General features: G+C 39.3%; 1 protein-coding gene across 1 annotated transcript in view; it reads right to left on the reverse strand.

Moving 5' to 3' along the window:
* Positions 1 to 4,868: 4,868 nt before the first annotated feature.
* eeig1a (estrogen-induced osteoclastogenesis regulator 1a) overlaps positions 4,869 to 26,964 on the reverse strand; it is a 32,105-nt gene continuing 10,009 nt past the window's right edge. The window contains exons 3-12 of the mRNA XM_084359815.1: positions 17,901 to 18,021; positions 17,137 to 17,166; positions 15,469 to 15,585; positions 13,179 to 13,225; positions 12,285 to 12,436; positions 11,131 to 11,235; positions 10,249 to 10,444; positions 10,003 to 10,124; positions 8,906 to 8,975; positions 4,869 to 8,332 (exon numbers count right to left, since the gene is read on the reverse strand). Coding sequence (XP_084215941.1) covers positions 8,287 to 8,332; positions 8,906 to 8,975; positions 10,003 to 10,124; positions 10,249 to 10,444; positions 11,131 to 11,235; positions 12,285 to 12,436; positions 13,179 to 13,225; positions 15,469 to 15,585; positions 17,137 to 17,166; positions 17,901 to 18,021 — 1,006 coding nt within the window. The 3' untranslated portion in view covers positions 4,869 to 8,286. The remainder of the gene's footprint in view (positions 8,333 to 8,905; positions 8,976 to 10,002; positions 10,125 to 10,248; positions 10,445 to 11,130; positions 11,236 to 12,284; positions 12,437 to 13,178; positions 13,226 to 15,468; positions 15,586 to 17,136; positions 17,167 to 17,900; positions 18,022 to 26,964) is intronic.

Genomic DNA, 26,964 nt, shown 5'->3' on the forward strand with positions numbered 1-26,964 from the left:
AGATTAAAATTGGCTTTAGGTTGCACTTGAATGATTAGCTGACTATTGACAGAAATAATAATCAAGAGTAGATCATCATATAAAATTTCTCTATCAACAAGAAAGAAAGAAAGAAAGAAAGAAAGAAATTCTACTATATTAATTATTTCCTGAGTCATTCACAGTCATATCTAATTCTAATACTTAAAATTAGCATTCAAGTCAAACAGGGCTCTTACATGATCAAAACACCCTTAAAATAGCTTGTTTAAGCAGTTTCTACTGTCATTATTTGAATAATAATAATTGCCATTATTCGTCATCTTGATTTCGGCATTGTGATTTTCTGAGTGATTGGAAAATCCTTTTCATGAGGCTGCCTGTATGGTGTGGATAAAAGACTAAGATGGTGTGAAGTATCGATTTTACACCAACTGCCGGTGTTAAAATCGAGATTTCACACCACTTCAGTGCTAAACAGGAAACTTTGCTTTGCTGTGTTTGAAATGTGATATGCATTAATCTTGGAAATGATGCAGGTTATCTGATTTCATGAAATTGTTATCTGACATTTTTATGACATTTATGAAGTGTGAACAGGATTTCCTTTTTGAAAAAAACTGTACTTTTCAGGGTGAAAACAGTAACTCTTGGTGTCAAAATTTTAAGCAACCAGGGATGAAACAAACCTAAGCACAATTTATTCAAGTTTACGTACAATTTTGAGGCATTTTACTTGAGTGTTTTCATTTTCTGTTACTTTAAACGTCCTCTTGACTACATTTATTTGATGCATTTATTAACTACTTTGCAGATTCAGATTATTCAGTGTTAATAGGCTATCAATTGTGATGTGTAAACAATCTGACAGAAAAATCACCAATACTGATAATCTGAAAATGCTGAATATCGACCCCCTACCCCTACTACTATCTACTATCTTATAGTAGTAACTACTTCTCCATTAGTGGTAAATTAGACTTTTTTCAATCTGAAAAACATGACTGACCGAGCAACCACAGCAGAGAAAGCTATTTAACATTTATGTTAAAATGTTTTTATTCTGTCTCATTGCTCATTAAGCAAACCAAAGAAATATGAGACTTGTATTTTTTTGTTTGTTAGTTTTGGGGTTTTTTTGGTCATCTGGTGCCAGTTTTCAGCAGTGATGTAAGGGTGGCTGTAAGTTATCCTGGGTGTAGGGTCGCTCACTTTTTTAGGCTTTTTTCAAGTCTGTCTACATCTTTATAAGGAGTTAAATTAAGACTGGCCTCATGCTGTATACAGGTCTGACACATCTAGCAAAAAAAGAAACAGACGCTGACTTTGTTCTTCATTTCTCCTTCTGAAATAAGATGAAACCTAAAGGTTTTCTGGGGGGGACTTTGTGTCGCTGCAAAAGCAAAAGTAAAGAACCATGCAGAAAAAGAAATGCAAGTACAGATGCTTCCTCATGAGAGGCAGCGCAGCCGCTACCAAATCTGCATTCTATTATTGGCATGCTTGGGGTACTACCAGTGAGGTGAAAACCCATCTGTCTACCAGCAAGAGAAACCACAAAATTTTAATTTCCCGACTTTCTAGATCAGAATAGACTTGTTAGCCTTCCCCTCGAGAAAATGCTGAAAGAACGGGGTTAACCTAACTGCTTGAGTCAGCAGTTTGAAGCCCATTCAGTGTTTGGATTCAATGATTTGTTTGATAGTCTGTTGCAATAATGTATAGTTTTTGTTTTGCTCCCTGTGCATAACTCAGAAACAGTTGAAATACTTAAGATAAGATGGGGTTAAAGTTTGATTGTTAGTATACGACTTTATGCTGATGATATGAATGATAAATGCTTAAGTTACATCTCTCAAGTTGCACAGTTACATCTATGTACATTACCATAAGCTATAGTAACAGGCGACAGTTTACTGGTCTCCCCAAAGAGAAAAGACCAAAGATTGATTTAATGTTTTATTTACCAATATATGGTGATTTAAGGGCTATTTCTTATAGTAAAATTAGTTACTGTGAATGGATGATTATAAGAAGCTGTGTTTTAAAGAAAGTGACATTTGTATGGCTGATTTTATTTGCAGAGTCCAAGTTTTTTGCTTGCAATGTAAGGTGAGATTTAATGTCTGACAAAATATTTCAGCGGTGCAACGGCATTTTTGGTGTCTTATAAGTCAAGTTCGACCGAGTACGTGTATGTGTACAAGAACTCGCTAACTAACTAACTTTTGAGACAGGCCTCTAAATAATAAGTAGTGATGGGAATTTCAGCTCTTCATAGGGAGCTCAGCTCAGCATAAAGAAGCAGCTTTCAGCTCCCAAATGGTACTTTCATAATAATAAATAAATAAACTTGTAGAAAATACACGTTCCTAGTCTCTTGTATCAAACACAAATACTGAAATCCATCCACACCACATGTCTTTTCGTGAAAAACTAGGTATAACTTAAAATTGTTTATGAGAAAACTCCACAAGACAGCTTATATATTATTTTTGAAAAGAAATCAACAATGATTGTCTTCTTTTCTTGTTGTCATAAGCCAGTACACATAGTTAAGACACTTTTTCTACATTTTATTTGCATTTTATTGTCATTCTGAGGCACACCACGACATTAGAGGAACATCTGCACTCATGTTGAAACCCTACTCCACATGCCCACACTTCCCTGGTTATTCCATGACCCACTTTTTTTTAACCTTTGTTTAGTGCAAGTGTTGTTCTGTGTTCTTTAAAATATTTCAAAATGTTCCTTTTCAAGAGTAAAAGTCTTGCATGTCTTTAGTTTCCGGCTGGAAACAAATAAATCTCCTCAGTTAGCTTTTTTTCATTTGAAGGAAACTTTCAACCACACACTGTGCTGCTCCACTTAATGTCACACATCTTATTTCACTGTAACTGTCAGTTACAGTTCGTGTTAACAAGTAGCCTTTTTGACTCATAAGATACAGGAAAGCCTCTATACTTTAATGCTGCACAGACGGGAGCTCTTGAGATTGAGACTGTAAGGTGTCAACCACAACTCTCCTTTACAGCAGAAAATTTCAAAAAGTGTGAAATGTGGTTATTATTTGTCTGAAACAAAAGTAAAACTTTGAGCCCTTATTTTGCTGATGGATACAAGGCAGCCCACTACACTATGACTAACATGGTTTGACAATATAGCATTTGTACTGGAGTGACTAGGCCGAGACTAACACCGTCATATTTCAGGGGATGACTCACTCAGTGGAGCCATCCACACCGAGATTCCTCTAAATTGAAATAAATCTTCAACAATCAATATTTTTATGATAACACTGGAAAAATGACCATGTGTATGTGAAAGGTGTCACTGGTTCCCTCAGCTGCAGTTTAGGGTTTTATGTAGGTTTGTTTTTTTGGTACATTTACTGTATTGTTCAGTCTTGCCACCCTCATCAACCTTATTTTCAGCAGATGATGTGTATGTATATTGATGCTGACGTATAAATAGCCATTACATATAGTTTGATGACATGTTAGCCATGTCATCTTTATAAGGACTTATGTCAGTGTTGTGTTTACAGCTTGCTGCACCAAAAGATCCATTCATGCAGGATTGTATTTGATATTTTTTCTCTCTACTGTTACTCAGAGTCTTATTGTTTAAAGATGCCGCAACCACATGGGGCTTATTAGTCACGATGAGACATTGCAAATGTGACTTGCAATTTCAATAAAACACGAGTTACACTCAAAGTTTACCTCCATTATAGGGAAGCAAAAAGATGCACCCTGAAACCAGCCACATCACACTGCTGACCAGTTGCAGAAAGTGCATTGAATGACATTTTGAAAAGTTCCTGTCTACTACCTAGAAAGCATAAAATCAGCTTTCTCAGAAGCAGTCAGACGCAGTTCAGATGCTGCTGTTGAGTATCTCCATTAAGCAGTTCCCAAAAGTCATACATACTAAAAGTAAAACTGAAGATAACGTTTGAAAATATTACTTTGGTAAACGTGAAAGTCACCCATACAAATAGTACTTCAGTAAAAGTATCCGATATGAAGTGTACTTAAGGTAAGTATCAAAAGTTCAAGTAAGAGTAAATTAGACTTATGTACTATATACATACAATGTACGATTCATCAATCATCAGTCTGCCGATTATCTGACTTGATATTCAGCCTCTTTCTGACTATAACAATCAGGTTTTTTTTTTTCTTATCCAATTGCAGATAAAATACATCAGTTTACAAATGTGAAATGTTTACAGCTCTGAGGCGGCATGCATCTAAAGCAACTTTGTCGCAGGCAGTGTTTGTGGGATTGAGACTAAAATACAAGAAACGCAAGATCAAAATGTTTATTCCTGTTCAGTATTCAGCTCCTCTGAGTAGATTACGGCTAGTTGCTGCCATCTACAGAGCATCTCTGCACGGACAGATGATAATGTTGTGGAGAGTGCCCTCTTCTGCTGGAGGAAGAGAATCACAAATATCTCAAGTGCGATGAAGTGGGAGGCCTTTCATACAAATCTCTCAAAACGTCTGCCTCACAGATGTGTTGTCTTTGGAGACTCTGTGACAAATTACCAACTGAAGTGTGTCTCTGTAGAGTAAAGATACAATTTCTTCATGGCTGTAATAATCCACAATGTTAGACACACCTTTGTTCTTCTATACAGTACTTTTGAGGACCCTCAGAGACCTAATACATCCTTTTTGTAATTCTGAGATAAAAAACAGATTAAACATGAAAAAATACAGAAGACATGGCCTTTGTGTCCAAATGGGGAGCAGGCGTACAAAACCACACACATGCATATACATTGTCGTAAGACCCACTCTTATATGTCCTACAGTAACTATGTGATTACAGAGCTTTATGTTATTGATGATTAAAAACAGGACACAGAAACAAACTCAGATTAGCTTTTTATTGTCATTTCTGCGCCACAAAAAACAACAATGAAGAAAAGTCGTAGTAACTACGTGGTGATTGGAAGAACTGTTCCAACTTGATTCTCTATAAATTTAGGTTATACTAGCTTTGTAACAATAGAATAATTTGTTAGAATTAACAATAGAAAAAAAAGCTCAGGGAGGCAGGTTGTGTGCATAGCTTATAACCAACCTCTAGACAAAAACAACATAAAAAGAATAGAGAACAAAAATATATAAATAGATGCTTTAAAAGAATACTAAAGGCTGTGGTGATGTCAGACTATAAGAACAGTGGTTCATCCCCAAAATGTGAGAATAATGCGATTAATAAACATACAGCTGCAAAATACAAACAGGGTGGGTAGTGTAAAGTGATTCAACTTATATAATGAGCTGGATTTAACTAACGTAGTGTGATGATAAAAACTGGAGCTTCACTGGAAAAATGAGTTTACTCATGAGGAGTCTTAAAAGCAGATTCTGATTGTAAATGTGGGAAAACGTTTTGTCAAAAGGAACATTTTATTTGTTCCTTGTGCAACTTAATGATGTCGAAACGAGTAGTGGATTAGTTGCCTCGCCAGAAAATAAATATCATTGATTATTGTTATTTTTCAGGCGCTTCAATACAATTTCAAATCGAATATGCTTTAGTTCTGGGCTGACAAAAAGTCTACTGACTATTTTTGACCATTTTCTGACAATTTATAGTCTAAACGATTAATTTATCAAACAATTAGTCAAGCAAATTATCACCAGATTAAATCGACTTGGAAAAGTTGGAGCCTTTAGGCTTATTTTTTCTGGGGCAGCCTTGAAACAAAACATCTATATGTCATATAGCTGAAAACAAAAGATTAGTGAAATTAATGACCTGCATTTGAAGGGTGCATTATTTCTCAAAGTGACAGCTTTGTTCACCTTTTTTTACAACCAGAAAAATATGATTTAAAGACTCTGTTTAAGAGAACATCTTGTTCCATCTTGAAGTGGACGAGTTTGCAGAGTTCAAACTCCGAAACACGAAACTAGCTTCTTAAACTAACAAAAACAGGCGTCAACCAGCCAGCTGGTTGCCAACATAACAATTCCTGTGTTTCGGTGTTTGTCAGAGCTGCAGAAACTTGTCCTTTTTTCCGCCTCTTTGGTGTTTGTTCACCTGATGACAGCTGTAAACAACCCGGACTAACTCCAAGTAAACATCCGTGTGAACACCAGAGGCATGGACGCCGTTGCTCCACCAGGGGGCAACAAAGACTTTTACAGTCATAGCCACAGCAGAAACCCCTCTTCAACTTGACACCGTATAAGCAGAACAGTTTGTACCACAGAACACGTGTTTTCAGCTGACCTCACATTTCGTTTTGACCTCTGATGGCTGAGGAGAGAGGAGAACTCAATTTTATAAAATGAATCCCTTGTGGAGATGAAGCAACAGTGCAGCAGTAGTTACATGCAGTGAGCATACAGTGGGATTTCCAAAATGGCTACACCTGCAAGTTACGACATGACTGACACTGAAAAAAAAAAACAGAACAAAGAAACAAAAAGAATAACAATTATTTCTCTCCTCACCATCACTAGCACTCTGTCATCACAGCTTTCATGGTGCTTTAGGGTCATTCAAGAGAAATTTCACAGGCACAAAGTGGTTTGACTCGGTTTCCCCGATCAACAGGGAACAGCAACAACTTCACACACAAAAAAAACAAAAGCGATTCAGAGTTTTTGCATCTTCACGGCTGCTCAGTGGAAATCGATACACTTCAAGTTTAGGACTTTTTGTTCTGCATGAAAAGTTATTTTAGCATGTCCAATTTTAGAAGATTTAAATGTGGAAGCTTTTTCCTGATGAATCACATACAAGGAAGAAGGAGTCTTGTTACCACTTCTGGAGCATAAAACATGTGGCTGATTCATTTTTATCAAATGGTGAAAGAAAAAACAACAGTACAGATATATTATAAAAATAATCTACTGAATCCACATGTAACCGCTGCTGGACTTGTGCAGAGTGAAGGGATTGTTGGTACAGATAAACATATTGTGCTGTAGGTGTTGTGGGCATTCAACATTTCTATAATATTAGATTCATAAATCAAGTTTATTATAAATTTGTTACCAAAAGTGAAAATGACCATGAACACCATTATCATCTATACATCCCCAGTTTGTCATGAAGTCCAGCTGGCAGTGCAGCTGATCCTCAGGAACTGCCTGTCACTGTCACAGTGCTAACAGCAGGTGGGAGTTTCTCACAGTTTCTCACAGGCTGTCATGAATCACACACACAAGATGTTCTCTGCAGAAAAGTAAAATATGGTAATTTTGTCCAAAAATTTTACCAGAATCTGTCTTCAAGTCTGCAGAGTCCAGTCTTTATTTACTTATTTCTTGTTTTGGCACTTTTTCTGATGCATTCATTAAACTGGTGTGATATATGTGCAAGTTACTGTATGTGTTCAGTTTGCTTAGAAAGGTGAAGTAGGTTGCCGAAAATAGGATACAGAAAGAAACAGATCCGGTATAAAAATAATAAAGTGTAAAAATGAACTGTGTTAATAATGACATTGGCTTAAATGTGTTTTAGAGGCTGAGGTTGAGGAGTTGAGACTATATGGATTATACTGCAGTTTATCTTCAGCAGTCAAAGTCAATTCCAGACAGGCACTGAAGTAAGAATTATCGCTGTCCCTGACAAGACCCTGCATGCTCCAAGATAACACTGACTGTAACTGGCTGGCTGACACTGGCTGTGTCCCAGTTCCATATCAGATATTGATCTAAGCAGGTTCAAAGTGTGTGGTGTGAAATGGAAGAGCTGCTCACAGCTGTAGAAAAAGTTGTATACAGTATGTATTGAGTATGAAATTTGGGACGCAGAGAGTATCAAGTGACGGCAGACTATTAGCTTTATCTCAGATATGAAAATGAGAACTTGAGTTTAACTCCATGTTTCCTTCCTCTTACTTTGAATGTTTCCCACCTACTACCAGTAGAGTTAGCATAGAGCAGCAGTTATAATAGTAACCTGGGGACAGACGGATGATTTTGGTTTCTGTATCATTATCACTGAAAAAGGTCAAATCTATATATAGTGTCACTTCTTCCAATCTTGAAAATTGTGTTACTGAAACACAGAAGCAGGTAAACACACTACACGGCAGTCTGAGAAACGTTTTGTGCATTAGTGCTTTCACTCTGAATCGCTCTCAACATCACGAAAAACAGGTGAACGGAGCGCAGACACACAGACTGCCACAAATTTCACATAAAGTGCAAACTGACAAGGTTTTCCCCTCATGGCGTCAGACCGGCTGAAGCTCCAGGAAAACCGGCGAGACAGAAGACGGGACGATCCGCAGGTCGACACGTCGCCTCTCCTGCTGGTCTCGCTTTAATGGCTCTCAATCACCACAGGCTCGTACCCGCCTGCAGACACCCTGCAAAGACCCAAACATAAAGGGGAAAGAGTCAGAGAGCTTATTGTCGAATTATACTTGGCTTTTGATCCATATTGTATTATTAAGTCCATTTTTTAGCTTTAAAAATGAAATGCTGTGAAAAATCTCATGGAAGTGGAGGCTAGTGGATTGAAAAGGACGCCTACTTCAACCTGTTGTTAGTGGGGCTGGGTACTGTTTTGAAATGGTTTAATACCAGTGCAAAACAAGTTTTTCTATTAAGTCATTTTTATATATATCTGAATAAGCCAAATGTTTGCTTACTTTTGTCTAAAGCAAAGCAGCTGTACCAAGGGTGGACTTCAATCCAAAACTATGTACTCTGGACACATTTCAGTCATTACTACAGGCTCAGCACCACAAACTGGGGTGACCTCTGAATTCAGAAATGTATCTATAACTACAACTCCAATCCGCAAAAGTGGAAGTGATTAAAGGAAAAGAGGAAGAGAGAGAGCAGCACACAGACAGGGGAAACGAGTGGAGAAACATTAAGAGGAGGAAGTGATAAAGACACAGAGAGCGACAGGAAGTCAGGGTCAGGCCTCTCACCTGTTTCCAAGCCTGATGCCGCTGAGCGCAGTGGTTCCATCTCTGCTGACGAACAGACGCAGGTTGCTGTCTGAAAGCCAGACATACACAAACCCAGTTAGCAGCTGCTGACGAAAACCAGAAGGCATCAGCACACAGACAATAAAAGGTGACGAAACACAGAGCTGAAAAACTGAAGGAGAGCTCGGTCCAAAGATGGAGCAGTTAGTTACAAACACTGTGTTCACCACTTTTGCAGTCATATTAACTGTCAAACCTTCACATGAAGAGATTCACTGTAAACAAATGAGAGCACGTTGAAAAGGGATAGCCTGCATCACACACCAATGATATCATCACTGCTGCTGTTTCTCAAGGTTAGGACTTCATTTCCCATAAACTACTCCTTCCAACGTCTTCCTCAGCCAGAAACTCAAAAACAACACTGTGCCAATTATCTATCCTCGAGGGCAGGTCAATGCAAATTACACATTTGTTCGCCAACATTGTGTAAACAAGCCGTCACTTTCTCTTTCATGTGACATTGTGCCAGGCAGCATGTTTTTGTTTGTATCTTTAGTGTTGGAGACAACAACGGTGATCTTCTGTCCCTTTCTTTGACAGTTTTTTGGGAAAATCACCGCAGGACTTTGGGCGAACTTTGCTCTCATTGGCATAAGTTCAAGTTTTCAACTGTTGTCTTAGTTAGTTTTACCCTGATGGGGCCAGTGCACTGTCAGAGGTACTTGTCAGATGGTTGAATAGCTATAGAAACCCTTTCCCTCCACACCATCTGAGCAATTATGTAACTTTAAAAATGGCAATCTTACATTTAAGCCCACTTCACACTGTGATTGGTCAGCCGTGTGGATGTGAGAAAAGAGCCGGGGTTTGAACTCTTCCCTCAGCTCTCCTTTATGGCATTCTTGATATAACTCTTTCTCTCACCTTTCATGAGAACGACTGAAAGCAACACTATGAATGTTTTTCAGGAGAACTGTCTAAATATGGAGATATTGGCACACATTTTCAAACAATATCAATAGAGCAACCTGATTTTTCTGCTGCACTACTGATGGCAGATCACTATGTGTTATCATTCTCCGCTCCCATTGTACCTTCAGTGTTGTTGATATCTGCAAAATTTTGGCTTTGGACAATTTTCTCCACGATGTCGTCAGCATCCATGCGAGTGTCGTTTACCCAACAGGGGTGACTCTCCACGGAGTCCTGCTTCCTCCTGAAATACCATAAAAGAAGAAAACTGTAGCTGGGACATCAGACATTTCTATTCCTGTCTTATTATGTAAATCTGAAGCAGGATGAGTGTAAATCCTAGCAATTCAATGCCTCAACATCTGTACCTGAGAGGCCTATTGGAGGGTAAGACAGGCCGAGGGGGTCGAGGGGGTCTTTCAGGACGTCCAGCGTCCCTGTCACCCTCTGTGGGTGTGTCAGCAGTGAAGCCCAAACCCCCAGAAGTGCTGCTTCCTGTGGAGGTATTCCTGCGATGTGTGAGGTCGGACAGGCTGGAGGAGCAGGAGTGCTCAGTGCTGTAGCCTGCAGGACGGCGGGGACATAAGAGGGCATCAGAGGAGACGTTAGAAGATATCAGAGGTTAGAAGAACTACTGTCTGTCAATTTGGGTAGAGAACAGCAGTGTAGAACAAAGGCGAAAAGTAAATAAGTGCACACAGTCTTTATCCTAACTGAAGTTATGCAATAGAACTTTTAGCCCAAATTAAAAGCAGAAGCAGGAAGCCAAGTAAATAACCACTACAGAAGTGTGCATCAATTTTTTTCTCATCAGCTCCATTATGACTGTCACTGTTGACTGACATTAGTCAACCAAGCTGCAGCACAGAAAGCGGCTGGCCAAACTTTCAACAGCTATAATTGATTTATTAATTTATTTAGTTAACCTTTATTTAACCAGGAAGTGTCTTAAAAGAGATACATCATCTCTTTACCAGACAGACCACGCCAAAATGGAATATGCTTCCAAAATGCTGTTGGTGTGGACTGCTCTTTTGTCTGGCCTGTGACCTGAGACCAGTTTGCATTAGGAGAGGCTATCATGACCTGTTGCCCCTGACAACACAGCTCCCAGGGTCACAGGGCAGCACAAACCCCTCCGCCACAGCAAGGTGGTGCTTTTCAGAGGGGTATTACAGGTTACAAAAGCCTGACCATAGTTTCCTGATCGGTTTCTTAAAAGGAACTGATATGTAACTTTAATTCTGTACCTGAGATTTTGCTGTGCTGGCTGGCATAGCTGGAGTTGCGAGAGTGACCGGACTGGAAGACTTCTGCAGGGCTGGGCTGGTTCACTTCTGATTCTTCAAGGAGACCTGAAGGGACAACAACTGTTAGCAGCTCATATTTATTCAGTCGAAATTCATCTGCAGGATCAAACATCAATCAGTCTTTGTTTACTTTAACAGTAGAGCTGCACAACCTCAGTGATGGCAGCCATGTCTGACTCATAGGAGCTGTAATTTACAACCATTTACTGTAACTTCTTGTGAAGTCAAAGAGTTGGCAGGTTTCCACTCCGATCCAATCTATCAAAGTATCTGAACGTGTAAGCTAACATTTGTTTGTACCAAGACCTTGAATGCTCTTGTGCACTCATGGCTCGTTACTGAGAGTTTGCACTTACTTCTTGTCTGTAAAAGGTGTTTTGGACAGATTCTTGAACCACATGGCCTTTCAAGTTGTTTTCCATATTGGAAGAAAACATGTTGGGTTTCATTTTTTAATTTTAATTCAAACTGAACAAATCCTTAACAATGCCAGCTGGTATTCCATGCGAGGAAAATCTTTTCTAAAAGGTTTTTTTTAGAACTTCTTCCAGGAAGTTCTGGCTCAGATTGAAACACATCTGGGTCGGGGCAGGTTGGGCCAAGACACAAAAGACTAGACTTCAGTCTCAAGACCACTTTATCTGATGTTTCATACTTAAGTTAACTTCTTGTCTTCTGAACGACATGTTTAAAGTTCTATAAGTTAGTTTGTTGGATGTTGAAGAGTTCAGTAGTTTACTTTAAAAGTCCAAGACAATTATGATGAATAAGGCAAATGACATCATTTGATATGTGCTCAGTCTAGACTCTGTCTCACATCTCTTTGGATCTGGCCTTTGGAAAGACGGCTGGGATTCAATACCATTTTATTGATTCTGAATCCAGACACAAGTCTGCTGACCAATCCAAAAATCCTTTCGAAAACCCTCATCATATCCCTTCAGGTTGAGCTAATACTACATTTTTCCCTTGTCATGTATTGGCTCTGCATACTTCCAAGGGGGGCCCATCCCTCAGTTTGGGAACCAGTGGCTTAAGGACACTGGATATTTCTCCAGCTCTGAACCAGATACAAAATATAACATGAGTTGTACCTGAGCTGATGATGGAGGGTCGAGGCTTGGCGACTCGGCCCAGAGAAACCCCTCCAGCCGGCCCGGGCTCGGCTGTTCCCTCCCCCTTACAGTCCAGCTGCAGGGTGTGTTCTCGTCCTGGGATTGAGATGGACTTTGCTGTGCTGGGAGGCCTGCAGGAAAAAAAAACACCACTTATCAGTCTGGAACAGATTAAATGAGCACAGAGTTGCAGTTCTGCTTAGCTTGGCACGCTCAGATAAGATTAATTTTTATTGACCGCGGGGAAAGCGAGTCACTGCGGCAACAAAGGACGGCGCACAATTATAAGTGTTTAAGAATCCGGTTAAAAGGTCAAAAATGTGCAGAAAACACCAAGACACCAATAAAAACCTGTGGATACACATAATGGAGAACCCCCTCAACAAACATGACAAACTGTTTTGACAAACAAGTTCACATATTTCGGACAAACATAACTTTAAAAAACTTGGAGCACACTGGTGAGATGCATTATTTTCCCAAAGTCTCAGTAAATAGTGTATTTGTCAAACCCTTAGGAGAACTTTTATAGACATGCAATAACACAGATGTACTATGCTTTGCTCTTTGTAATTTGTATCACAAAATGGAAGGAATTCTCATTGTAATCACTACTGAATTGAAATATACTATAGAAGATATCTGCAGTTTATCCAGGTGGAAATGTATTTTCAGTCAAGAAATGCAGTGATTTAACTTAAACACAGCTAAAAGGGAGTGGCAACATGGTAAAACACTAAGAGGAAACAAAGAATATGGCAGAAATGATGACAAGTTTAACAATGTGAGGCTGAAAAGTGTATAAAAACATCTGTGATTAATTTCACCTTGACATTTAGAAATGATCTCAATCTCACAATTTCAATTACTCACGTTTTAAAACACGGATCTCCAGACAGGAGGGTCATCCCGATGATCACCTTTAAAAAACATCAAAAGAAATTTTAATCCACATTATAAATGTTAGCATCAGCAAAATGTCTGTTTTACTACCATGTCGAGAAGTGCTCTACAAAATAGATTCATTCTGCTCCCCTTGTCTCTGATCTTACATCAACAAAATGATGAGTTATTCTTCCATAATTAGAAATTACTGCCTTTTTCCTCTGCTGTGCATGTTCTTTCCCTTTCCTGTACACCTGACTGTATCCCTGCACAGCAGTTAATCAACATCCTGTATATCACTGCACTATTTCTGTCTTAATCACAGGGGGATAATCTAAACCTGAACTTCATCACAAATCAGCCCAGCCCAGTTCCAGAAATCACTGTCCTACATTTTTGTTACCGAGTTGTAACTACGAACATGTTTTGACTAAACAGCGTGTTGGCTGCTTAAGTGATGACTAAAAATCAACTGGAGGAGCTGGGGGTAAATTCCCAGTAAGCTCACTGACGTATGAGTTACACACAGCAACACAACACAAAGTCTTCCAGAGGGACGAGATGACAAATCTACTTGTGACTGTCTTGGCTCTTTGTTTCACAAATAGGTTTGTGTTGATGATCTCTGGGGGGCGCTACAGAGCTCAACTCCTCAGTGAGTAAATCATCAATCAATCATCCTTCACCCACAGTTGTCAATATATAGATTAATCCTGTTGTTGTGAAAAATGTTTGAAGCCAGGATGTTATCTTCAAATTATTTTTTTCATTCAATCAATAGTCCAAAACCAAAATATATATTTAGACTACAATCTGAAAAGACGAAGAGATGCAGCAAATCCTCACAAATGACATTTTGTTTGTTATTTACAACAATTAATTGATGAATTCAGCAGGTCAACTAATTAATTAATAGACTAATTATTGTATGGCAAGGTGATTTATATCAAAATACATCCTAATAGTTGCATCATAGGTGGTGTCTGTAAGGCACAGGTTAATGGTTTGGTTTAAGAAACGTTTCACCATCCATGAATAAAACAAAACAAACAGAGGAGCAAGAGACAACACACAGATAAGACTGCCTGCAATGAGACATGATATGTCTCTTCATGATAGTACATTGAATATCTTTGGGTTTTTGGATTGTTGGTCCGTCATAACAGCACATTTGTTGCGTTATCTGACATTTTTCACTGTCCTTTGACCTTTAATGAATGAGACAATTAATCAGGGAAATAATCTGCAGATTACTCAGTAATGAAAGCAATCGTTAGTTGAGGCTCTTTTTACATTTACAGTTTTTCCTAATCTGTTTTCGTAACAAATTGTGCTTGACAACTCGATTTTTCATTACAGGATAACAAAGTTAAAATGACCTAAATTAATCGGCATGACATGTAACGCGACCATTTTCAGTGCAGCTGCTGAGGACACTGTTCAGTGTTTCAGAGCTCTGAGCTGCTTCTCCTACATAACATATATCCCAAACTGTCACTACATTGTTGTTTTAAAACAAAGATGCATTAAAAAGTAAAAAGGTTCAAAGGAAATTCAATCCCTCCTGGAAGCTGATTGAAGCGAGGCTGAAATAATAATTATTTCATTATCAATTAATCTTCTTTCTCTATTGATTGTTTTGATGATGAGTTGTAGTTTTTGCTGTGTCCGACCACCAGTCCAAAACCCCAAATACTCAGTTTACTTTGACTTAAAAGCAGCTAATCTAAACAAATTAGTGACTGGAGCTAGGGAATGGTCGACATTTTGCTACAATCACAAAAAAAAGTCGCAGATCAATTGTCTCTACATCAACAAACTGATTAATCAATAACTCGTTTCAGCTCTAGATGGAACAACAGTACTAATATATATTTTCATTTGAACAAGAAAAACAAAACACTTAAATGAAAGTCCTTCACCAGTTTTACATGACAAAGAGAAAAATGATCGTCCACCTTTCCACTCCGGCCGCTTCTGACTTAATTTGTTGAGTGGAAGCAATCAATGAAAAGGTCGAATGTCAAAGGTCAAAGAGTTAATGATTAAGCTTGCTCCAGGCATTAGAACCTATAACATTTAGGACATTAAAATTCTTGTTTATACAAAAAATATTCCCGTATTAACCTCTCTTTATTCTTTATTTTAATGGTGTTAACATTAGCCAAGAAAAATAAAGGCATATTATACAAAATATGCACATAGATCACTTCTTCTTCTTCCCATCAATTTGCCATATTTTCCCCACATATTTTTGGTCACACCCATGTCTCCTTGCCTTCAGTATGGAGTTGTCCTGCCGTGTGTTCTTGGTGTCGTATCCCTCCAGCAGACAGCAGCGCACAGTGGAGCCAGAACCCGCAAACTCCGCCATGTTGAGATCTGTGAAGCCCAGCTGAGGGCAACGAAGAGGAGACAAGTTAATTCTAGATTCACTAATGGAGGGGTTCACTGGCCTTTATTTTTGGCGTGTCTAGAAAGGAGTGATTTCTGCAACACCCATCATTTGGCACAACAAGCGATTTCACATCGTCACGAGCTTCTGAAGTTTTGATGCATGACAGGGTGCAAAAACCACACGTCAATCTTAACAGGCATCAAATCAGACTAAGAGTGAGTTTAGAGTGGCTTTGATGAAGGCAAAACGCTCTTGCAGGTAGGTCTTTACACTACAGGGGGGTCTCCAATTGCAAGATGCAATCCATTTATGAGATTGCAGAAGGGAATTTAGTATTGAGGTGATTTACAGCGGCTCTGACCAGGACTATGGCTCGAGAAGCAAGAAGTGGGAGAGGACAGAGAGGGAGTTGGGCTTCACCAGACATGGATCAACTCAAGACAAATCAAGAATGTTTAGGTGAGATTCATTTAGTTTAAGCCCAGTTTGAATTCATGTATTAACACAATAAAAGGTTCTGTAAAAGGGTAAAAATGAATTTAGACGGAGTACAGTTTAATTCTTATGTGAATAATTTGCCTATTTATTAGACTAAAAAAGCTGAAAGAGCTTATGAAACATAGCAAACTCATTACTCGCATCTTCCAGCTGAAACTAAGGGGGCTATACCATCGGTCTATCGCCTCTTGGGGTACAAAGCGGTATTACAAGACAGGATGGACAAGGGCTACCAGGTTAGCATGCTAACTTTAATATACATCGATGCAACACAATACATTAATGTCTTTGCCATAACTAATAACGTTCATTCTTTTAATGTTTGAATGTCTCTTAAACTTCTTGGCAATCAAGTGTATTGTTTGCTTCAGTCTAAAATAAGACCTACTGAGTTGAAGTTACGGGCACCATTATTCTTAGCACCTATAAAAGTGGTCTTGCTGTACAGTGAAACATTCCTGACCTATACCTGTGGAAACTGTCTTTGTCTGACTGCATTCATGATGTTATTTTAAATTAACTCTGCAGCACCCTCAAGCTAAAGGTTCCCATTCTTCTTTCTCCAGGTTTCCCTTTCTTCAGGAGCTTCTGTTTTCATAGGTGTGTAGTTAAGGAAGCCAACTTCTAAGGAGGGAAGCGGGATATATTTACCCAAAGGAAATCTAAATGGAGAATGGGTAAAAACAGAGGAAGCAGTTCCTGTCTGGCAACAACGACCATGGATCAACAAAAGTTTATCTTCATGAGGGGTTTGACCTTGTAATTTCTCTCATCAGGCATGACTCATTTGTCAGGAGCTCTTACAGTTACGGTTAGAAAGGTGTTGGCAGGACGTTTTGCAGATTCCAGGCAAACGTGAGTGTGAGGAGGTTTTGATTTATGGTCCCACCCTACTGGTGGCATGCTCGTCGAAGTGCTGTGAGAAATGCTAATATTTACACGAGATGGCATTATGGTTTACAGAGACTCACGCAAGCTCATCTGTAACTGTTTCTATGTGTTTATGTACGTGAGAGGTAAGGCAGCCGAGACGGAGACACAAGCTCTTACCTTCGTATATGCTTTTCCTCCTTTGAGTTCCTGCAGGGAAAACAGGAAGACAGTAATGAACCCAGTGATCCAACTGATCCAACTTTATATTACAGAGGCCTCCAATTACAGGGATGCAACGAGAGAGCTGAAATTACAGGCTGAGACCACACTCACGGTTCCTCAGAGCATGGCACCGAGGCGGCGCTGTACTGTCTGTACTGAAATATCCTCCCGCATGCATTTCTGTGAGAATTTCTCCAAACCTCTTTATACATTTTTGTGTGGTTTAACAATTTTAATACCAATACCAAAAATAATACTTAGTTTTATTACCGTATGTGGAGGAATGTGTTTCTACAAAACCCTTCCCCATAAGCATTGATTTGAAGATTTGCAGTGTCAAAAGACATCAACTTTAAACTCCACAGAGGGTAATTTTTCGGAGGATATGCTGCAGGTGACTGAGATGACCTCCTACAAGGAGGTCTTGTTTTCTAAGTCAGCCTCGCAATGGTAAAGAAAAGTGTGAAAAAGATTACGTATCCGTACCAAAAGTTAATGGGGTCTGTTCTGGGCCGAGACCGATCTTGCAGTTTTTTTCTCACTTTCTTTTTTTTGCGTTTTTTGACATTTTAGTTATTTTCTCAGGGTATAATGTATGGAAGCATCCATGCGTATTTATGATTGAGCACAAAAGGGCACTTTGGGGCCTTGGCCGAGATGTGCGCTCAACTGAGTGCTAGTTAACTACAGACTTGAGGAGGACACTTCGAGAGTCGTACCTTTCTGACCGACACCCTGCAGACAGAAGGATCCAGGACTCCGGTGTGGGGGTTGGCGCTCATTTTAGACACAAAGGTAAACCTCTTCCTCCAGCGAACACAGTTCTCTTGAACCTCCTCTCTGTAAAGAAAAAAAAAGCAGAAGCACATAAATCTCTGGAAAGAACAATTTAGTATTCCGCATTCTTGTGCTTCTAATGAATTATTCATTTCTTTCTATTTCTGCTTACTCCTCACTTCCTCAGTTATAAACTCAGTTAATGATAACATGATTTAGCTTCCCATTTGCTGATGCAATAAAACTGACGATGACACTGAAACATATAAGGTAAAATGGAAGCAACCTAAATTATGTATAATAGACACACCAGGACTAAAAAAGGACTCTTCCCTTAACTTTTCCTGACATTGAGGTCAAACCCAAATGTTCTCAACACTTGGCAATTTATAATTTCTATCCGCTATATTTTCTGACTCAAAACAACAATTTTTTTCCAGTTATGTCATTCCTTTCTCACAGCCCCATGACCAGCGGATCAGATTTATCAGAGCAACACTGGGGAAACATGTTGTGAGCAAGTTTTTCCGCAACTAACTGAATTACAGAGCTGATTCCCATGGCTTCTGACACTGGGGACAGTTTTTGTTTAACTTAACTTAGCTCATCCTTCCAAGGATTTTGTAGGTAGATGCAGCGTTTTGGTTGAGGATAGTGACCTGGTGACATTTTGTCAACAAGACAGTGAAAACCATTGGTGGAATGACATTACCAATATGTAAACTGGTTTGTCTCTCAGGATTTTCCCACCTACTTAACTGACAAGAAAACCTGTCGAGGAAACAGTGTACAATGGTCAAGAGACTTCTGCGAAAACAAAGTTTGCCTTGACAGAAATGCCAGTGGAAAACCTCAGAGTATCCATACATCCTGGCTAACGGGTGGGAACACAGCAGTAGGTGTACAAACAGAACGGGTCACTGATCTGTTTGTTTCTGAAAACAAAAGCTGATGTGACTGGCACTCCAACAAATTCCAAAGAAATGTCCAGGAAACGCAGCCGCATGCAGAAAAAGAGGAGAATGTTGATTTGTGTGGTATGTACTGAGAAAGAGACTAATTTGTTTAACATAGCACTTCTGTTGCCAAAACAACATTCCAATCAAAATCAGATTTTCTGCAGCTCTACATGTCATCTATTAAATAAGGCATCACTCTTGGTTAGCGCTGGAACGATTGGTCATTTAAAGGTGCACTATGTTGTTTTGGGGAAGACATTTTAATAGGAAAGCTCTTCATTGACTGTTTTTTTTATGTCTAAACAAACTGAATAAACAAGCTGACCTTAAAGGACAACGCAATTTCATACTGTCTTACTTTGTTTATATTTGGCGGACCCTGCCACCTTTCTAGCTTCACACAGTGTTCGGGGAAACTATTTTTCTCTGAGAACAGCTTGTTTATTCAGTTATGGGAAAAATAAATATTTCTTCTCCAAAACTACATAGTGCCCCTTTAATCACTCTCACTCCTGAGTTTATTTTTCTAGAGAAAATGTCTTATGCTCCATAAATACTCTCATAAATTCCAATTGTGAGTACTTCCAGCTTTTCTGTGTCTTATGACATAGTTAACTCCATATTGGGGGGTTTTGCATGTTTGGCTGAACTAAACAAAGTACAATGAGAAACTTGAAGCACAATATGGCCTGATCATGAAACACATGCATCTACTGTTGTGGAAGTGATATCAAATGGCAAAATCCAACGCTCTAGGTCCCCACAGCCAGAATACCAAAGGACACTTCATGGAGATCCATCCAGTAGTTCTCGAGGCATTTCACTCAAAATCTCAAATCAACAGCGCCACACAGCTAGCTTGACTAAAAATATAATTTTCACTGTGAGCAGGAGTAATTCTACTGTGTTATTTGTAGTTAATTACAAATGTCTCTGGTAGTAAAACAGGGAGACGTCCAAATAACCAAAGTCACATACCAATTATGGGGGGGGGGAAATCGTTACAAAATCCTAGCTACAGGTCTTCATTATTTCTAATTTATGAGAATCTTCACTGTTCTGTGAATCATTATGTCGACCAAACATTTAAGTTAAATACCGCCCTGTTAAAGAGCCCCATAATTTCTGTAAATGTTCTGTCAATCACCAGCGAAAGAGAGAAAAGTCTAGTTTCTCTCCTCTTAAAAGGCAAACAGCTCATTTAGAAACTTTCATTGGCTTCTGTCCAACGACATGCTGAGAAGAAGTAGATCAACTGAGCAGCCAAATGTTTCTGGAGTCACTTAAACTGCTTGACGCCTCCTTAATTCCACCACATATAAATCACAAATACAGCACTTCCCGGTGGGGCGTGCATTTCAAATCAAAAGGTGAAAGAGAAAAATGATTGTACTGATGAGATGTTTTTATTGAAGCAACTCTTCAGCATCAAGTGAAATAGCCTGCATGAGTCTTGATACAGTATGTACATTTTTGGGGGGTTATTCAAGTTTGTTATTGCATGCAGTTCTGTAGGATTGGGTATTGTATTAATACTTTTAATACTATAGAAGATCGTCTGCAAAATGAGGAGGGCAACGGGTCATAAACAAGGGCCTCTCTTATACAGTATATTAAAACCATGTCAACGGTAACAAAGTAAGAAACATTTAAAGGAAATAAACATGATTCTAAAGACCTGTAATAAAGCTGATGGTTTTAAAGTCTGTTTCAGACTGTTCAAGAAGACACTGACAAAGTTCTGGATAAAAGAAAGAAAGAGAGAATAAAGAATCAGCTACAATGGCTGCATCATCAGACATCGTCTCCAGCAAATCAGGATGCAAGGACAAGGATTACCATCAGCCTTGGACCCAATCAGGCAACAAAAACAGGCAATTAAAGGTCCTACTTGATGATTAATGAGGACATTTACTTGTTCAAGACCTGTCCTAAAATCAAAAGGGTTTACCATCTGGAGATCACAAATGTATTCATGGAATTTCCTGGCTCTCCACCCAGATTAGATTTAGGTATTTCTTGTGTACAAATACAAATTTGAGTCCAATTTTAGCCTGAGGCGAGGTCATGGGATCAGCAAAAACTTTTACGAAGCAGCCTCAAGCACACATGAATACACACAGAGAATTTAACGGGCAATCTGGTATAAAGATGTTGAGATATCACTTTTGAAACAAAGAGTGATTAATCATCTGGTTGAGCCATCGTGAGAATGGGAAGAAAATGAGCTGGGCCTCCCTGTTCTGTTTACATTACAATTGTTTTAATGGTTTTAATTCCAAGAAGTGTAATTTCAGTCATTTTGATTTCTTTTAATCAATGTACATGAGGCAGTATGAGCTATCCCGTGACACAGAAGGTGGAAAATGACACACGTACAACAACCACACACACAAAAACACACTCTATAGTGCAAACTAGCAGCAGCTGCTCCTCACACTCCCCTCCCCCTTCATCTTATTCACCATCTCTCCAGTGTTTTTGTGTGATTTCTACCACTTCTGTCATTCTCTGTCTTTAACCACTTTCAATTATTTTCCACAGTTATCTGAACAAACACCCTCAATAATAAATATTTGCCAGAGCTGAGCTACTTCCAGCCTCAGCACAAATTACAGGTTTTACAAGTAAAATGGTGTATATTTGTATATTTTTTTTTACATCAAATTAAATATCTCACATTAAGGACACAGTTGGGTATTTATTGTCAGATGAATTAAACTTAATGGCAGCCTTTTATAGACGATGGATACAAAATACTGATAGGGTACACGGTTGTTTTAGTTTTTAATCAATCAGTTAACTCATTTGTGATAATTCTAGCGAATGATTGCTCACTTACAAATAAAAATACAAACCATTTGCTGTCCACAGCCTCTCAAATCAACTTGTATTGCTTTTCTTCATTCAATATTATAACAAATAGAATATTTAAGGTTATTTGACTGTTGGTCAGACAAAATCGGCAATTTCAAAATGTCACTATGGGCCCTGTGAACCAATGATGTGCAACTGTTATGGATCGTAGAACTGAAAAAAATAGCTGAACAAGGTAAATAGAAGAAGACGATGGCTGAAAGCAAGTAACCAAGGATGTAAACAATCCTGGATTTAAAATACTTTTGCGTTTTGGTGAGTAACAACGAATGTTAACATAACTTTTATTTGTTAAGAAGAAAACTCCACAGGGCCTCTTTAAGCTAGAACTGTATGACAGTATAAAGTAACGGTCTGTGGCTTGCTTAACCACAAACCGTGGCACATGCAAGTGAAGTACTGGGGATTCACAACAAAGAGAATAAAACCACCAAAAACAAAACGTGCTGGAAATCTTCTTTAACCCTAAACTGAAGTCCTAATCCTAAACCAACTCTTTGAAGAAGTGAAGAGAGGTTAAAATGTTCTCAACTTGATTCTCCCTCATCCAGCTATCCCTGGAAACAAGTGCGGTTCTCAGAAAAGTAGAGACACAAAAGCACACACACACACACACACACACACACACACTCTCTCTCAGCTCTTATCAGGACCCCCACGCTATTGGTCCTCCAGCGTGTAACGGGGAGCGTTCCCAAACCACATTCCTCACTCCAGATGGCTTTGTTCAGACTCCATGGAAACCTCACACTCCTCAAATCCACCGACACTCTGCCAGCAGCTCCGAGAAGGAGGAGACACTCGCAGCAACGCTCTTTCTTTGAGCCTCAGTAATTTTTTAAGCCCTCCGCCTTTTGTTTTCAATCTCACCTGCAACCTTTGGATTTCTTCTGTTCGCTCTTCTTAATCTCAAACATTTTACTTTTTGTGTATTTAACATTAATCTGTTACTTTGGTTGCTTCTCTGTCAGGATTATGTAATCAAAGCAGGAAATTACGGTGTGCAAGAACTTGATACCTATTGCTAAAACAATAAGAAGCCTTCGTGAAGTATCCTGTACTTTTTCTAGTTTGCATAATTTCATTTTTTGGACATCTTTTGATAATTCAACCCTGAGTAAAAACATTTAACTCAATCAAAAATGAAGGCTAGATATGAGCAGTTCTTCAGCACTTTGTTGAGAACGCAGCCCAGCTGCAGCCTCTCAGTTAAGCAGGCCACATTGACAATAGACAGACTGGAGCTGCGCTCACTCCAGCTGAAAACAGCTCACATAAACAGAGGACTGAAGGCCGACATCATAACGCGTGCAAAGACAAACTAATACAGAGGCCGTCATTGTGCGTGTCCTCTTCCATACATTTGTCCTGCAGGCAATACTTTGATCATTTTGTACAGTTGAATCAAATTAGTGCACTTCAAACAGAAAACTGCCGTGTCCCTCAACCAAACATAATTTCCACCAGCTGAAAATAGAGCAAAACCTGATGTTTCCCACGGACGTCATCCTGAAGTTGGAGGAGTAGCAGCTCGGGAAGACGTGGCACGGCTGTGATCAACCAAAGATCTACATTTGATGCATTGTCACTACTGTTAGATGAGGAGGGATGCAGTCATGTGTTGGAAAACAATCCTCAAAAAGAGACGGCGTCCAAAAATGAGCTTGGTTTCAAAACCTCAAACCAAGAACACAGATCATGAAACAGCAGACAGACGAGCAAAAGTCTGCAGGCAGACCAACACTCAGTACGAAGAGTAATGTAATCAGTGAAGGCAAAAACAGAACAAGCACGAATCCGAAATCACCAGCAATTACACGCAAATTAAAGTAAGGAGGCCAAGAGTCAAAGGCAGAGTGAGCCAACAGCAGATGGAACAACATTTTTTTGTGACTTAATATCAGATTAGATTAGGAAGTGGTAGCAAAGCAAATCAGAGTTGAGGAGCTGAGGAGGAGAAGATTTATTACTTCAAAAAGTCTCAGAGAAGCAAGCAGTGGAGCACGCAGAGGAGGAAGAACTGGGATACAAGGACTTAATTGGGATGAGAAAGTAAGGATATGAAGAACCTCTTTGGATTATTGTTGTAGAGACACAGACAGGAAGAGGAAGAAGGGTATGACATGCAACGACAGTGCCCAGCTGGAAGTGAAACAGGGACGCTGAGGTTTTGTGGTATGAGACGTAACCGCAAGGCCACCAGGACTCCCCAGACATGTGGTGAAGAAAATAGACAGAAAAAAGTTGTTCTCATCTGGGAATTTCGATGATTGCTTCAGAAACTCTTTGTTTTCTTCTCTGGCTGCTGACGTTTTGAGGTACATTATTGTTTTCCTGTTTTAGACTGGTTTTATTTTAGCTTTCAGACAGCTTTCTGGTTGTTTCTAAGCTGTTTTATATTGTTAACTTTTAGCTGTAGCAACCTTTCATGGCTAGAGCCTCCACTCAAAATGTAATCGATCTCAGAATTGTGAGATATAATTTGCCGACCCTAATCCCAAGGGATAATTTGGATATGATGGATAGAAGCAAAAATTCACTTCTGTTAAATCAAAGAAACGTGAAATATAAATTTGTTCACAGGAACTACGAGGTTTTCTCAAATGTAAGTATTTTTTTCATGTTACAATCCCTGTCTTCATGCACTTCGAGCCAGACAGAATCGTTTCGGGTTTCAGAGTTTTAAGTTTGCAAGTTGACTCATGCTGACATCTATTAATCATCTGTTCCCCCTGCTTAGAAACCCTTACATAATAAAATAAATTAAATCTATCATGCTGAGCTTAAGTTACAGGAACTGGAATCAGATTTGTTTTGACCTTCTCACTGCTGCCAAAATCCACAATCTGGCAAGACGACAGGTTACTAAAACTCTGTCCAGTAATCGAGCTGTTTCTGAGTCCATGTTACTTCTGTTTATAAGTCTCGGTTCACTAGTGTTATGTAAGAAAACTGAACCTAAACAAAATTAACACAACAAATGCGACAGAAAGAAAACTTCTCCAGCAGGATCTGGACTGAAGAAGACAAACGCAATTTGTGATTGCACCCTTTCAGTCTTTATGAAGTCTGAATGTAAACATTAAGTCCCTGATTTGAGTTGCCCCCAACAGGACCCCAGCATGTGATGACTCAACATGTCAGCAATGCAGCAGTATGGGATCCTTATCTCCCATCCTGGATGCGTGGCTCCTGGGGGCCCCGGCCACAGCAGAAAGACAAACAGTGGCCCGGCCGGGTCGGGTCACATCGAGGGCTCAGATAAACAGGCCAAGAGCAGAGTGCTGAGGAAGCAGACAGATCCTGCAGAGGGGCCGGTGACGTAAGGATGAACCAGCAGGCAGCAGGAGGGACGAGGAGTCACTGAGGATGTTCCTGTACCCAAAAGGTCACAAGGTCGATGCCGATGATGCTAATGACCTTTAAACAACCACGTGCTCTCTTGAAGAGACTCTGGATAGAAAACCAACCCTCCCACCTACCTCATCACTCAGTATTTATTTATCTTTCTTTATTTTTACAGGGGCAACACATGTTGACAAACATCCTGTTAAATGTGCCAGTGTTAGCCAAAAGGCTTATTTTCAACAGCTGTCACCTGGCCAGATGTTAAATTAGCCATTAAAACAACAATAAAACAAACATCAGTCTGCATTTACAAGGAGTACAATTAGCTGTTATATAATGTTGCCTGTGGTTCTGGAGGAGGTTTGTCAAGTCTGACAAGTAAAATCACAGACTAAAAGTCACAATACACACCCTTTGCTACATAAATTTTGACCATTTTTCAATATATCTTGTGAGTCTTACTGATTAAGAAGGGTAAGACTGGTAACAAAGGTCCATTGCCTGAAACAAACCATGTTCCTTTGTGTGCATAGGAGTTTTATACTAGGTTATTTTACTAGACTTAAGTAATACTGATCGCACCTTGTAAAACAAAATATTTACCAGCAGGGCCGCAACTATCATTGGCAAAAGTAATTAGTCACAATTATTATTTTTAATTGTTTAGCCATTACAATATTGGACAAATGCTCATCACAATTTCCCCCGGAGCCCAACGTGATGTCTTTCAATGCCTTGTGTTGTCCAATCAACAGAATAAAACCTGATGATTTTAAGTTTACAATCATCAATCATATAAGCTATTTATCACACTTAACCTTAAACACGTGTGGCATGTTTGCTTGATGACTAACAAACAACCAAAAGATTATTTAATTCAATCTACCAACATAACATAAATTAAAACCTTGAAAGCTTTTTCTTTTTTTCATTTATTTCATTCAATTCAGTTATGTCATGAGATTGCATTTTCTTTACTCTGCGGCCAATCAACCTTCAGTCTTACAGTGAGAAGCTCGAACAATCAATTTCACAGGAACTCCCCCTGTATGGAGGAAGGTAAATTTGATTACCTGGCTAGATATCAGAGCAATAATGTCCAAAACACCCCCGCACGACACACACACACACACACTCACCTCCCCTTACATCCCAACAAAACGCTAACGGCTGGAAAAGTGAGATGAAAACAGGAAACAGCTGTTGAAAAGCCGCTCGTCCCCACTGATTCCTAACTCTCCTCACAAACTCCTCTCTGGACTTCTTCCTTCCTTTTCTCTTCCCTTCTCTCACACGGCAAATGCCCAACCCCACTTACATCTGTAGAGTGTCGACCAGGTGAAAAAAAGTAACACATTTTTGCACTGTAAGACTTTGGCTGATACCTTGGTTGACAGAGGTGGCTCCAGGGATGACTTCCTGCTTGTGTTCCCACTCAACTCCCTGGCTGCCTCGGTCAAGCCAACACTCATGGGGCTGTTACAAAGGCAATTTACTCCTGCTTTGTTCCTCACATCCTTCAAACCACAATAAAAACCCAATTCTCCATTTTTAACTGGATGATTCTTACTACTAGATGATCCCATGGGGTGTCTGTGAAAAGTGGAAGTCGTAGCCTGATTGACAAAGATGCTTGTTTTCTTTCTGTAATTTGTTGTACTGCAACTATTCGCTCCTTTCTTAACTGATCAGTCTATTTTTTGCCCAACCAACATGTCAAAACCCAAAGATATTTCATTTACAGTGATAAACAGTTGAAAATACATCAACTCCTCCCAATTTATTAATGACTAAAGAGATTAGCTGATTATTAAAATAGTGC

This window comes from Pagrus pagrus (genome assembly GCF_965226575.1).
Source record: "Pagrus pagrus genome assembly, chromosome: 8".
Taxonomy (NCBI): domain Eukaryota; kingdom Metazoa; phylum Chordata; class Actinopteri; order Spariformes; family Sparidae; genus Pagrus; species Pagrus pagrus.